Source organism: Musa acuminata, chromosome BXJ2-6, assembly GCF_036884655.1.
Source record: "Musa acuminata AAA Group cultivar baxijiao chromosome BXJ2-6, Cavendish_Baxijiao_AAA, whole genome shotgun sequence".
NCBI lineage: Eukaryota > Viridiplantae > Streptophyta > Magnoliopsida > Zingiberales > Musaceae > Musa > Musa acuminata.
In genome coordinates this window covers 3,959,633-3,975,240 of record NC_088343.1, presented here as the reverse complement: position 1 = coordinate 3,975,240, position 15,608 = coordinate 3,959,633, and the positions used below count along the sequence as shown (strand labels likewise).

Below are 15,608 nucleotides of genomic sequence, written 5' to 3'. Positions count from 1 at the left end.
TCATCATGCATATTTATATAAGGACAATCCATAATGGATTAAAATACGAACCTTGTACAAGATATTTTTTAAAGCCCGAAAAAGATATGTGATACTATTCTTACCTAATTTACATTGATTTTACTAAATTTATATTATTATTATATTTATTTCTAACTTAAAAATTCTATTCTAACCTTTTTTTTTTATTTTCAGAGGATTTTACACCTAAATTAGGTGTACCGCTTGGTATGCCACCGTTCGGTGTACGATACCGTATTATAACGAGCCAATCTCGAAACATCGATACGATACGATATTACGTGCCTTGCTTAATATCTCTCATAAGTATGATTTGATTGATCGTTGAAATTGACTTTTTGACATTTGATAAGGCTCTCGGTGATTTAGTAGCTCCAAAATTAATGTTGGTCTGAGTAAAATGAAGAATAAATAGGAGAAGAAGTAGTTAACATCAAGCAAAACACATATGGGAAAACTATCTCTAATGTTTAATTCAGCGATCGCTTCAAGTTTGTTGACTCTTGAATAGGAAAACTTAAGTATCATGTAGTAAATCCAAACAACTACATAGAATCTATTGAGAATAGGACGATCAATAATAATATTGTAAGTCGATGGGATGTCTATGATCAAAAAATTAAACCTCATAGTTTTTTAGTAATTTTCAGATGTGAAAGTAACATAGAGTTCGATTGTAGATCATTTGGAGTTAGATCGATGTTTTGAAAGACATAAAAAAAAATAAGAACTAATAAAAATAAAGATTATTGGGTATAGTTTTAAGATCAATATCATGATCTGGCCGAGATAATCGATCCATTAATATTCTTACTAAAAAGTACTGCTCATTAACTTAATAGAATTGAGAGCTCGTGATGACTTATATATTCAATCACATATATAATTGAAAGCGACACCACACACCATGAGTGGTAGTACGTACCAATCCTTCGTCGTCGTAAAGTTATGCTAATGATATCGTTGATAAGACAACAAATTGAGAGACTAATAATCTAGATTTGATGACAAGATCAATGGCAATAGTTATGTTGTGTCGGCTGGTCTTTGTGCTAAATAAAACACCATTAAATCAGCATGTTATTGCAAGATTTGATGTTTACTATGCCATTATGTTATTGACATGGAAGCTTATGGAGATCCCAATTCCATAGGTTTATCCGACTTAGATAGTTTTGGTGCTTATGCCTTTCACCCATCCATATAAGAAAGATTACAGGTGAATAGTTTATGAAGATGTATATTTTAATTATATTTGGTGAACAGTAAGAAAGCTTAATTATATAAAATTGTCATGATTAACTTTTCTTGGGACCGATTTGGAAGTTTAGATTAGGACAAATAATTGAGTCAAATCCAATTAATGCAACATGAGAATAATTTATTAAGACTAATCATAGATTATCACCTGTAATTAGTTACATTTAATATTTTGATCCATACATCTTCAAAAGTTATATTAAGATTATATACTTATTTAATCTCGTTTCTTCTCGTACCGTGACGAAAATATTTACTTACGATTGAAGAAATAAGATTAACTGTTTCACTTTTATAAGTATAAATATCTCAATATAAACTTTAAAAATATATAGATTAGAATGCTAAAGATAACTAATTACATGAGATAATTTATAATTAGCCTTAGTTTGTCATTATCATCGCTAAGCCTTTTTATTTTCTTTGTGAACCATGGCAAGGCAAGAAATAGATGATAAGCTCATTGATGATGATTCCCCTACAACATGATTAGCTTCCTTTTCTCTTTCTTTCTTTGTTCTTTTATTCTTGTTGGTCCCAAAAGACTTCAAGTGGGTGTTACATCATGACTCAAAAAATGCCACCCACTTTTTGTTTGATCTGGTTGGATGTCCCATTAATCATTCCTTGGATTTCTAATCGATCACTTCCTTTTGGATCCAGTAATCTAGGATTCTAAGCTACCATTTTCTTGCTACTGCCTGGCAGTTCTTAGATTGCATTAGTCTTGCCATGCTCATTTCCTAGAGCTTACTTCTTGGTCTCACACAGAAGGTTAAAGCAGTTTTAATGGGCATGAGGTTTTGATCAGAGTTGAGAACCACAAAACATGTGCAATTGAGGATGATAACACAAGTTTTCATGAACATCAATTCCAATATAATATGGGAGAAGCCTTTTTTACGTGGGAGAACTTCTAAAAGCAATGGTTTGGAGCCCCCCAAAAAGGAAGAAAAAGAAACACCCCATTTTTAAGCTAATTATAGTGCTTTCTTTAATCATCTTTCTTGTGGGTTCTAAAAGCAAAACTCAACTTTATATTAATGGCATTGGTTCATCCAAAAAGCTAAACAGATTAATACTGATCTCAGATGATATTTTGTTTCCTTTTCTTCAGCATGAGAATGAGAAGAAGTAGTGAACTCAACCAATAAGCTGTCCATATCTCATCATGACTTTAGTGCGAGTCTAACAATGCAATTCCTATTGAAGAAACCAATGGGTTTTGCACAATATGAAACCTTTCTACTTCCCTTATTACTTATGAACAAGCAGCTATCTAATCTCCATAATCAAATGTTGACACCTGATACTATTTGATTTGATTGCTGAACTGCTAATATTTCTTAGGCCAACAAGGAAGATTAAAGAAATAGTCATCTCTCCCACCAGACTTGGTGGTTTGTCTTAATTTAGGTGTTAAACTACTCTTGGATTGAAAATAATCATCCCCAATTCTCAAACAGATCAACCACTAACTTCTCATCTTCAGATCAATCATATCAGTGCACTCGTTCAAGTTGACAATTTATCGGATATCGGTACCTAATAAAATCATAAAGTCATAGCTATTTAGGGTTGTTATATTTATCATCATCGAGTTCTATGAAAATTTATATTTTTTATTATATTAAAAACTTAAAATTTTTATTTATAGTTTCTAAAAAAATCTTTTTAAATTTTTTCGTCTCTTCTCGTACCACTATTTCATATCTTTTACGAGTATAAGTTTCATTTGAATACAGTCATATCATCTAAAATGATATTCTCATATTTAATCTTTGGTTGAAATATGAGTTTATTTCTTTAGTAGCAACTTTTGTTACCAAGACTTGATTATAAAATTAATCTCTTTGTTCTAAGGACAGAGAGTCAGATCAATAAAAAAAACCACTAAATTCTTTTTCAGAAACATGAATGATAATATTTGAGTTTCCAAAGTAGATTCTTCTTTTCTGATGCAAAGACTGTTGTCCGAGTCATAAGAATATTTCGTCAGCATAAGTAGTCAAGTCTTTTTTTTTTTCCTTGTTTGAATTGTGGAAAACAGATGCACATCTCAGTTAATCCAAGAACAACTTCTAGCCTCCCATTCTCTCTCATCCAATTTCTTTGAGCAGCCAAAGCTGACCTGCTCTACCTTATCATTTGTTGTTTCTGACTAGTATTAGTCAAAGCAATGGAAGCTTCTGAAAGAAATCCCCAACCCCTTCAAACTTAAAACATGGTTGTAGCTGTCACCAGCTTCCTCTGTTCTCATTTTTTTATAATCCCCCCTCCCTCCCTCTCTCTCTCTCTCTCTCTCTCTCTCTCTCCACTAATTCTCAAGCACAAATAATAATAATAACATTACTATCTCATACTTCTTGTAAACACAACAAGATGTTGTCTGCATTCAATCCTTCAATACAAGGAAAAACAGAAATTGTAGAACACCAAGCTTCATTGTTTAACTGTGCATAGATGAGACAGAACAGGATGTCTTCATTTGCTCATTCCACTATGGCTGAGAGAAAATGACAGAAACTCAACAAATTAACCACAGCCAAGACCAATTTTTACTGCACTGAGGAATATATTTTATATGCTCTCTTTTATTTATACATATAATCAAACACCAGCAAAAAAAATTGGCACCTAATGACTAGTTTTATGATACTTTAGCCTTCCTTCATCTTAAGTTACCTATCCTTGATTACATTGACTTTTAAAGGTCTTGACTGTTGATAAATATTCCTTCTCTTATCATTATGTCTAGAAATAACATTTGGATCAATGATTTTTTTTTCCATACAAAATTAACTTGAAAAAAAGTTAAATTCATTCTGAGTTCTATCCATCCACCAAACACAACAAGATGACTAATTTTTTAATCATTTAGTCTTCCCCTTAAATTATTTATACAACATTGAACACATCAACCACATTTGACTATTGATAGTCTTTTTAATTATTTTATTTTGAGGAAAAATTGTTGCATTTCGAATTATGAAATTATTTTAAATTCTTTAATTTTATCATTTCATCTGTAAGCTTAAGTCAATTTTTATATATACAATTTGAATTGTTCAAGAAATCATTCACATAAAATTAATTTGTAAAGAAGAGGTCAAATCATGATGAACTAATTTTATGCTGAACTATTTTTCCTCCTACAAATTGAAGTAATTCCACTGTCCAATTACTACATGCTTACAAAGTGGAGCTGTCTATTCTCACTATTACCTCTCTTTTCGACTGTGCAAAAGAAACAAGCATTTGAACTAAACAAGGGGAATCGAAGCAGATGTGCCTTCCCTCTTATCCTGTTCCGGCAAAACGACGCCCCCCCAACCGGCGACCCGACGACCGCACCGTTACCGACTCCGTTTCACTTACGCCACACTAGTCATGAGCGGCATCGGAATGACGTCGTCAATTCTCTCACCTCGTGTCTTCTGTTGGGTTGTTGAAAGGGACGCCGAGGGTACACCGCACCGCGGTCAGCCTCCCCCTCACAGCTTAGAAAAGTCGACGCTTGAAAGCACGCAGCAATCATTCTTGCCTGCCTGCCTGCTTTGATCCATTTCTTGATTCCCAGTCCCCGTCTCTCCCTCTTCTCCCATTCTTCCGCATCCTCTCCAATCTTGGTAAGCACTTGTTGCTCTTGATCTATTTGTGTGGTCGCTTGATAAATATTTTAGGTGGTTGTGATTTACTATTAGCTTTCTTTTCCCCTTTGAATTTTGACTGGTTAAATGAAAAGATCTGATGATGTTTTGATTTGATACTTAAATTGTCTTGGGAGATTTTCGTGCGTTGATGCCCGGCCGTGATTTTGTTGCTGGTGTTGTAGTCGATAGTTTGATTTCGAGCTTTTGGAGCTAAGAAGCAATCACCGGGAGGCATATCGTAAATCATTCTTTCAGAAAGAAAAGAAATATGGATTTGCTTGATGACTAAGATTGTGGTGCTTTTCGATGGATGCTACTGTAGCTAAATTGATTGTGACTCATGCTTTGTGTTTTTGTGAGAATTAAATGGTCTTTTAGATATGGATGCTGTTAGCGGTGGCCAATTGGATTCAGATGGTGTTGTTATCGATTGTGTTGACTAGGGTCTCTTAGGTTGGGAGCAGAAAATGTCTGGAGGAACGCAGCAGAGCTTGAGGAAGTATTTGGGTGCCCTCAAAGACACGACCACTGTCAGCTTGGCCAAAGTGAACAGTGATTACAAGGTTGGAAATCATTGTTAATGCTTTTACCTCTACAACTTATTTCTATTTTATTTTTCTTTGTTCCCTGATCTGGTTAGCTTGATTTTCTTTTTCTGTTAAACCAGGAACTGGATATTGCCATTGTGAAGGCCACAAATCATGTAGAGCGTCCCGCCAAGGAGAAGTACATACGAGGTAGGCACAGCATCGTTTGGTTTATTTGGCATTCAAAGATAATTCGAGCTTCTATGATGGGCCATTTTGTTTGCTTTTTTAGGTTAATAGTGTTTCTTGGTGATGTTTTCTTGGAGTGGCATCACTTGTTAATTATTTCTTATCGACATACATGGTTATGCTTCAACATGATATGCCATATTTTGAAGTCATATAAATCTAATTACACTATGTAATCTTTCATCAGGTTGACAAAGATATGTAATCTTTCATCAGGTTGACAATGAGAACTTTTTGATGAAGAATATATGTAATCTAATTACACGATGAAATGTCCCACTTCACTGTTATCGTACCACTCTCTGTTGGTTCAATCTCTTCATCCTTCTGATGAAGAATATATCCAGATAATTACATTTAAAATATATATAAGATAGGGCACACAAATTAAAATCATATTCTTGTCTGCCATCAATAAGATGACTTCCTGTCATTCTAATGTACAAATTTCGATCTGATTTTATTAGGCATTCGAAACCTATCTTGTTACACAGATTAAGAAAGAGGCCAATGGACTAAAAGTTCAAAGGGCACCATTTACTACATCTGCTATCCTTTTTGCTAACAATGAGAACTTTTTTAACCTCAAACAAAGATGGAAGCTAAATCTTGAGAGCTGAAAGAAAGAATCTCTGGAGGTTACCCACCTTTCCACTGTGGTAACCCCATTACACTTATTCTGGAGTTCTGGTGAATATTGAGTTTGCGCATAAATGCAGTAATTATATGGTTTCCTCCAGAAGAATTTCCTTGTTGGGCACACCTCCTCTTTGGTCCATTTAAGTCAGTTCCAAATAAGAACCACAGTTGATATTTGGAGTTCCTTTTTCTAAGTTTAGTGTTTATTGTTTTTTGTTCATATATTTTTTACTTGATGCTTGGTTAATTTGTTATTTAATATTTTTGCAGCCATCTTTTATGCTATTTCAGCTGCCAGACCTCGGGCAGATGTAGCTTACTGCATTCATGCTCTTGCTAGGCGTCTTGCAAAGACGCACAATTGGGCGGTATATACTCCACAATGATATTTTCTCTGCAGTGGTTCTATTTTTTTGTGCATAGAATAAAAACTGAAAAGAAAAGAATTTTGATTGTGCTGTTCTAATATATCTCTGGAACTAAGCTTCCCTTGCTATAATAAGTAGTTGATTTCTAACTCCTTGATGACTTGATCTCGAGGGACAATTTAAAGGATGTTTTTAATTTTGATCGAGGGTGGGCTTTGGTACAACAGTAAGGTTGTTTCTCTGTGACATGGGTGACTAGGGTTCGAGTCACAAAAATAATCTTTTTAAATATTTAAAGGCAAGGTTGTGTGCATTGGCCCTCCCCAAACCCCGTATTGGTGGGAGTCTCGTGTACTGGGTACGCCCTTTTTCCTGATTTTGATCAATTGATGCAGCAAATAATTTCACTTATTGCACCATTTCACCATTACATGAGCATTCACTAGATCATATATTGCATGGCAAGGTTCAATACAGAGAAAGACTTTTTTAGTAGAAAAGTAGTTAGAAACTTGTGGAAGAAGAACTCTTAACTGGCGAGATATGAAGTAATTAACTATGTGCAGCAGAACAAGATTTGAGAGCTGAAATTATGATTTGCCTTTTCGTTTGCTTATTACTTTTAAACTTGTATCTTGTTGGAAGCTTTTCTTTCCTGGACTTTCCTTTTTATGTAAATCTCAATAATGAAATGTGGAAGGATTTGAAATATCCAAAAAAAATATGAAATAAATTTACAAGTTAATATTTTTATGTTTCTTTTCAATTTCCAACTCAATGTGCCTTATTAAAAATTACTTGCAGCATATGTGCAACTTACTTATGTTTGCAGTGTCACTGATTTAATATTGGTTGCAATTCAGGTTGCATTGAAAACCTTAATTGTTATACATCGTGCTCTGAGGGAAGTGGATCCCACATTCCGTGAAGAACTCATTAATTATGGGAGAAGTAGAAATCATATGCTGAACTTGGCCCATTTTAAAGATGATTCCAGTGCATATGGTATTCATCCTGCTCAGCAGACTGTAGTGAGATAAACAAACAACTGTTTTATTGTTTTACATGTATGTTCTTATTTGAATGGTTTTCAGCCTGGGATTATTCTGCATGGGTGCGTACCTATGCGTTATATTTAGAGGAGAGGCTCGAGTGTTTCCATGTTCTCAAATATGACGTAGAGACAGATCCTCCGGTATGCAAATGTTATTTTTTTTTTCTTTTGTTTCTAGTTTTGTGTACGTAAGTGCTTTAGAAGCTTCCTCTGGTGATTTTGTTGATTCGAGACAGAATTATTTTTGACTGAGCATGGCAAAGAGTTGGGTATCATAGAACACCAAAAACTTAAAGAGTTTCCCGTGAAGCCTCTAGATATATCAAAGGCATGAAGGGTGAAGGACAAGTACATCCTTCCCTTTTCTAAGAACCATTATCTCAAGAAACATATTCAATTTATTGGCTTATTCATAACAATGAGTCTGTCAGCTGGGATTTCAGTAGATCAATCAAGACGCTGCATAAAGAGAATCCTGAAACTTCATAGACATAAATGATTTTTGGATATGAGTTTTGTGCATGCTGGAGATACTATTTTGAGATACTTATTAACTTGTTTATGGAATAATTTGACAACTTAAATAGTATCTAGTTATTTGTAAATCGAATTCCTTTTGAGACCATTTTGTGCATGCTAAACCTTGTGGAATGGGAGTGTCATTTAGTTAGATTTGTTCACTTTGTTGTAAGGATACATCTGATATTATATTGGTGGGATGCTTAGAGCCAACCTTTTAGTACTTAGCAAATTGCGGTTTTCTCATCTCAAAATCTTTGCCCTCTAGGTGGGTTCGGCTCCAAGTAAAATACCCTGAGATTTTAACATCTAAACCCTGTCAATTTTACCCATTACCATTGTTTATATATTATTATGATTTATCTTATACACTAGAGATTGAGCTTTGGCATGACAATTATGTCACTCCTTCACTGTATAGATGGTTAGAGTTTGAGTCACAAAAACAACTTTGAAAAATCTTTTTGTATAATTCTAAAAGTCTGGACATAGTCAAATTACCGGTAGGATTTTTTGTAGACCCAATATTTTTCATCATACACAGAAAGCTTATAACACTATGCGCAAGTTAAAAAAAATTTCATACAGAGAATTTTTAGTCGAGAGTTTAACTTTATTCTGAAGTAGTTAATTCATTGCTCCCGCCATGAGGTAGAAATTAACATTGCATGGTAGATAAGTAGCTAAAATGAGGGCTAACATTTCTCTTTTGACACTTGGGTGTCAAGAATTTGAGTCACAGATATATTTGAACTTATAGGGGTAAAGTTGCTTACATGGACTGTACCCAACATCAAGTTGGAAGTATAAGCCTTATTTTTTTGGACTGCTGTAAGATATTACTGTTGTTGAGTAACTTGAGTTATCCTCAGGAGATATCATCATGGATCATCATAATGAATGATTTACTTTTGCAGCACTAAGTATTGATGTGCCCAAATTATCCTCAGGAGATATCATCATGGATCATCATAATGAATGGTTACTTTTGCACCATTAAGTATTGATGTGCCCAAATATTATAGTTAGTTTTACTTGCTACAGTTATATCAGAATTATAGGAAAACTGTTTGGATCAACTTTATGCAACTAAGAAACCCTAAAACTATATACTTCCTAATAAGGGCAGGTGATTGAAACATAAATTTATTTTCTGTGACATTCCTTAGACCTCATTTAGATGATACATATTGGCCCCACATTGGGAGGAGTCTGGTTCACTGGGCCAAACTTGTTTCCTTTTCTTTCCTTTTTGTTAGTATGGTTTCAGTTACAAACTCAGAAAGATAGTTAACATCTATGAGTTTTGTCATATACATTCCAATTCACTTTGTAATTTATTAACTGATACATTAATATGTGTGATTTCTACAGAGAACTAAGGATCTTGAGACTGCTGAGTTGCTTGAACAATTGCCATCACTACAACAACTGCAACATCGTCTACTTGGCTGCCAGGTAAGCAAGCAAGATGCACTAGTTATTATATGAGTCATTAAAGAATTTAGTTTGTCGTGTTAAAGAGTGATTGATTCTATTGTCAACATTTTGCAGCCACAAGGAGCCGCATGCCATAATGTTATAATTCATCTTGCACTTTCTATGGTGAGTGAAGTTTGTGTTTATTCTGTATAATGAATTATTTACTGATGATTCTCATGACGCTTGTTTTTTCTGACTTGCCACTGCTAGGTTGCTGGGGAGAGTATTAAGATTTATAATTCCATTAGTGATGGTATAATTAATATGGTTGACAAGGTATTGGAATTTCATAAGTTATTAGTTGAAGGAACCCATTAGTTTGAATTTGTTTCTAACTTGTCTTTTGGCAGTTCTTTGAGATGCAACGACATGATGCAGTAAGGGCACTTGATATATACAGAAGAGCAGGTCAACAGGTACCTAAAATAATTAACCTGACTGAGAAATGTATTGAATTTTCATGTTTGAGAAAACCACATTTTATTGTATATTATATCATGTAACGATAGAAGATGTTTGTTGCTATATAACATCAATGCTAAAGTAACTGAAATAGGAGGATTTTTTGCTTTGGAAATTCAATTCAGATTTAAAATTTAGAGCAAAATGTTGCTTGATGGACAAAATAGAAACAAGTTAGTCTAGAAGAATGTTCTTTGTATAAGTATGGTTTAGATGTGTCAACTATTAAGTATATCTGGATTATGAGGAATGATGATTATCAGGATAATGGTAGTACTGATGGGAATCAAAAAGTAACTATCCAATAATGTTAGGAGTAGGATAAATTTAAAGGACTAGTTTTCACTGAGAGATGGATTACCATTTTGTTTGGCAAGTTGATCTTCTTGCTTGAAGTCAACAGACTTGCATCAATATCCAAGAGATGTCCAACTGAATTTAAACTTCAATGTGACTACCTGAAGAGACACTTCAAATAGTATCAGGCAGACATTTCTTTACCCTCTTTTTCCAATCCTGGATTCTTTATGGTCCAATACTAGCCATCAGTACAACAACCAAGTTATTTGAATTCAGATGATCCGAGAGACTGAGTTGGCTTGGCTTGGGTGAACTTAATTGAGCGGTGATTGGACTCAGTCCAAGCTCAACCAAGCCTTGAAACATAAATTCAGGCTTCATTCTGTAGTGATTTGATTAAAAAAACCAAATAATCAATCTGAAATAACTTCTGAAAACTACATTGGAACAGAGCCTGAGCTGAGCTTGCCATTAGCCTATCCACTCAACCTTGTTCAATCGTGGCTTATTTTTGCAATAAATCTTGAAGTAATATGCCAATGACTAGACCTGAAGTTAGAGCAAGTGTTTCAATTTGTTTGCAGCCATACTAACACAAATTTTTTCTGACCTTTCTGCAGGCAGAAAGATTGTCAGAATTTTATGAAGTATGTAAAAGCATGGACATCAGACGTGGAGAGAAGTTTATAAAAATTGAACAGGTCCTAATACTTTAGCTCTCTCGTCGTTCTCCTGTTGGTTAATATGACAAGGAGTACTTTGTACAAATAATTGCCCAATCTGACGGAAGTTACCTTATTAAAAAATTGCAGCCTCCTGCATCATTTTTAACAGCCATGGAAGACTATGTGAGAGACGCTCCACGAGCTTCCACAGTTCGCAAGGATCAGGTTGGAAACCTACTTAATTGTTTGATTTTTTTTTTGTCTGATTATGATCAATATGTTCTGCAAGCCTGCATATCAATAAGAAGAGTGATTTCTGTAATCTTTTCTATCAATACAACATTTAATAATATATTTTTATATCTAGTGTTGTAAGCAAGCAATAACAATTTAACCTACTTATGATGAAAATTGGAGCATCACTTGCAAGGCAATATAGTGATAATGGATCAATGATCTTACCAGGCATATAAAAAATAGACCTTCATTGTGCATGTTATTATATTGTTTTGGTTGATGAAAGTTTAATTAGGAATAACCCTAAACTTGAGTTACCGAGACAAATTTTAGAAACTAAAGGCTAAGCAGGCTAAAGGTCGAATTCGTAAAATGTAATTTAACAAGGTAAGAGAAGAACTGAAGGTGACTATTGATTAAGATGGAGGCATAAAAAGTTTCTACGAGTAAATGCTTAAGGTATATTAGATCTATTATTCAACAAGGAGATATGAAGATATTGCTCGTAGAATAAGAGCAAAATGGTAAAGTGGAGCAATGCATTGGGAGTTTTATATGATTATTGTATTCCTTAGATTTAAAGAAAATTTTCCGATAATTGTATGTTGATCATGCAGTGGATTGAAGTATTAGTCAATTGAGTTGTGTAGAAAAAGTTAACATAGTTGAGATAAGAATATTGAGGTGGATATACAAATTTACTAAAAAAAGATAGAATAAAAATTTCATGGGCAAACAATTAAGTATAACTATGATAAATGATAATGTGAGAAAAAAATATTTAAGATGGTATACAAATATTCAAAAACATCTATAACTATCATTGTTAGATGAGGTGTGAGAACAGATTGAGGAAGAAAATGTTACCAGAAATCATAAAATGAATTTGATTGCTCTTCATTAAATTAGGAATATTGTCCTGTGTAGAGTTCGGTGATGGGAAAATATCCATGTATCTGACTCGGAACAAAATAAAATGTTACTATTTGTTGTTGTGTTATGGCTTTAACATATAACTAATTTTAAAATTAGATGAAACTTGAATTCCTGATATGACTTGTGGCATGTGAATTGTTTAGTTTAAGAATTCACAAGTAAAATCATCATTTAACTTTTAGTTGGTAGTAGTCATGGAATTTGGCTGCTAAAGTATTTATGAGATCCTTTGACAGTGATTACATGATTTTGTATAGAACTTATTTCATGGGAACTTATTTCATGGTGATGATGTACATCACTTATTCTAATCCGTCTTCTAAAAGGAACTTGACAGTACTTGATGTCCGTGCAACAGTACTTAGTGAGAAATGTTTGGAATAATTGTTAAATCCTGAACTAAGCTCTATTATGTATTTGTCTGAATATCATGTGGTTTCATCTGAAAAAAAATTTTATCCTACTTGATTACTGTTAACTGTTAGTTTCTTGAAAATGTAAATGATCTCTTAGTCAAGAGACGACAAAGATGCTGCTTCAAAAGTAGTATTGGCAATAGAGTACAAGAAGACCCCTGAAGAGGAAGAAGCACCTCCACCACCCCCTCCACAACCAGAACCAGTTAAAGTGGAAGCCCTCGTATCTGTAGTATCAGAACAGACAGATTTGCTGGTATGAAACAGATCCAGAATCTCAATTTTCCTTTAGCTTACAATATCTCTGAATCTTATCTCAACTTATTTGTATCAGGGACTAAATGGTGCAACTCCAGTTGCATCAGAACTAGATAACAAGAATGCCATGGCGCTTGCCATTGTACCAGTTGGTAAACTCCCTAATCAGCATTGCTAATGTTCCTTATTTAAGCACATGGACTGGTCCCTTGATTTCTTTTCTCCTTTTAAATGCAAATCATTTCAGATAATGTTCCTAGCTCTGCTACCTCCAGTAGTCTGAATCCAGAGAATGGAACTACAGGCTGGGAATTGGCACTTGTAACAGCTCCCAGTTCAAATGAAAGTGCTGTGACTTCAAGTAAATTGGTAAGAGTTTCTTATACTGCAAAGATCTGCATTCTGACCTAGGTTCTCAGTTCCCTGAAGGACTCACAATTAGCACAGATAGATAGCTCAGTTGGGATGCCACCCATGCAAAATTATGATGATTGCCTTCTTGACTATTATAAATGCAATCGACTATCGTGCAGGGTGGAGGATTTGACAAGCTCACATTAGACAGCTTATACGACGATGCAGAGAGGAGAGCAAATCAGAATGTGAGCTACAACCCGTGGGAGATGGGTCGGATGGCAGGTCCAATGATGCAACCAGTGGTTCATGACCCTTTCTATGCCTCAAATGCAGTAGCTGCACCTCATTTTGTGCAGATGGCAGCAATGGCCCAGCAACAACAAGCTTTCCTACTCCAGCAGCAGATGATGATGTCTGGTCAGCAGCCTCAGCAGACCACTTTGAACCCTTTTGGTAATCCATATGCAGATGTCTCGTATGCTTCAGGAGTGCCTCTTCAACCATCCAACGCATATACTCGCCTCATCTAGATGAGAGAGGAGCATCTTTGTATTTTGTTATTCGATAGGATTATTGTTAATAGTGGTCTACTGCAATTTTTAAAGAGTATATTGGTCGATAGTCTGATTTATTTCTAGTGGTGATTATAAGATGTGCTTATATATATGCATTTGCTTGCAGTGTGAGGCAAGAAGAACAAGATTCGATTTGTTACAGTAGATTGTAATAATGGATAATAAGAAATATTCTTTTGTGAATTTTATGACCTTTGTTCCTGCAACTAAAGTTGTAAACTACAATATTAGTGCTTCGACTGTTAGAATGATACTGTGTTTATTAATGAGTTAATTAAGTTTTTATTGCTTTGTTGATTGCTGATAATTCTTGTGAAAGATTCTTTTTGCTAGTGTCACACATTGGCTGAACGAACAAGAGATCGACTCTCCCCTGCTTCTTTATTTACATGATTTGATCACTGAATGGGAAATAAGAATTAGTGATTCACATTCTTGACATAAGATCCAGAGGAACATGATTCTAATTCTCACTCGGGGGAATCCAAACACCAGCAGGTAAGATTTCGATTGGCATTTCAGAGATGGACTGAAAAAGCTTTCATATAACACACCTCATTAAACGATGGTCTCCATTTTGATCACTCGACTTGTCCGAAAGAGTCAACTTGGTCGAAAAAGGATTAGTTATATAGTTTCTATAGTTACAAAAGTGAAACATCTAAATTCATTTATCTTAATAAGAATAATGATAACATCGTTGAGGATCGCTTTGCATCAACGCTAGTAAGTGAAAGGACTGCCAATGTAGATGCAAAGTGATCCTCACCAATTAAAAATATTTTGTTATTTTTACTGTTATATTTCCATTGATTAAATTGATATCGTGAAGATAAATATATTTATATATATAAATATTTTTTCGTAATTGGATGTCAATATAATATTTTAAAATATAAAAATTGAGATAACGAAGATAGCTAACTACATATTAGTTATCTAATTAGTCCGTCTAATTGTTGATCTAATCAAGATTAGAAAAGACTGCAAACTAGTGTTCGAGAATGAACCGTTGGATCGGGTTGGAATTGCCCCCTTCAAGTCAGGCAACAACTCAGTGCAAGCCCGTCGGCGGGCACCCACGAAGACTGAAGTCTAAAGCCAGGCAGGATTCACAAAAGAGGTGCAGGTGGCAGTCTGTCTGTGGTCAAATCAACATCAAACCTCTGTTAACAGAATACGGGGCCCAATCTGAAGCCCAATTCGATGGTTCATTTCGGTGAAATATGTCTCGAAGGTCACAATTCGCGGCGTAATCATAATATAGGCGTAGTTTTAGCGCAATCCCGCAACGAGTCCAACTTACTAACACATATCAAATGATCCAAACGCATCCTATCAACGCTGAGAAATAGCATATTAAGCCATCTAAAGTTCAATATAGCATATGTATCCTCCAAATATTAAAATATTATTCATATAATACCTGTAAATATTTAAATCCTCCATACGTGTGTACCAATAAACAACCACTATTAATGGTGACCGATAAATTTAGAAAAATCGAAGAAAAAAACATTCTTATAGTTTCATTTATTATTTATTATTTATTATTTTATGCTATACTTAAATTTGTAGGAACAAATACAGAAAAAAATACTTTAAAGGGGTATATATGAAAATTTCCTTA

General features: G+C 34.4%; 1 protein-coding gene across 2 annotated transcripts; it reads left to right on the top strand.

Moving 5' to 3' along the window:
- The first annotated feature begins 4,751 nt into the window (after positions 1–4,751).
- Positions 4,752–14,161, top strand: LOC135581170 (putative clathrin assembly protein At5g35200). 2 transcript variants are annotated; one of them, XM_065111487.1, is made up of 16 exons: positions 4,752–4,910; positions 5,378–5,497; positions 5,602–5,671; positions 6,620–6,717; positions 7,581–7,722; positions 7,812–7,912; positions 9,665–9,748; positions 9,845–9,895; positions 9,983–10,048; positions 10,123–10,188; positions 11,155–11,235; positions 11,347–11,424; positions 12,886–13,044; positions 13,123–13,198; positions 13,294–13,415; positions 13,580–14,161. In XM_065111487.1, the coding sequence occupies exons 2-16, from the start codon at positions 5,402–5,404 to the stop codon at positions 13,931–13,933; spliced, it is 1,644 nt and encodes a 547-aa protein (XP_064967559.1). In that variant the 5' UTR covers positions 4,752–4,910; positions 5,378–5,401; the 3' UTR covers positions 13,934–14,161. The 2 variants fall into 2 exon arrangements, with proteins under 2 accessions (XP_064967559.1, XP_064967561.1); XM_065111489.1 differs by having other exon boundaries at positions 4,775–4,910; positions 5,388–5,497.
- The last annotated feature ends 1,447 nt before the right edge of the window (positions 14,162–15,608 follow it).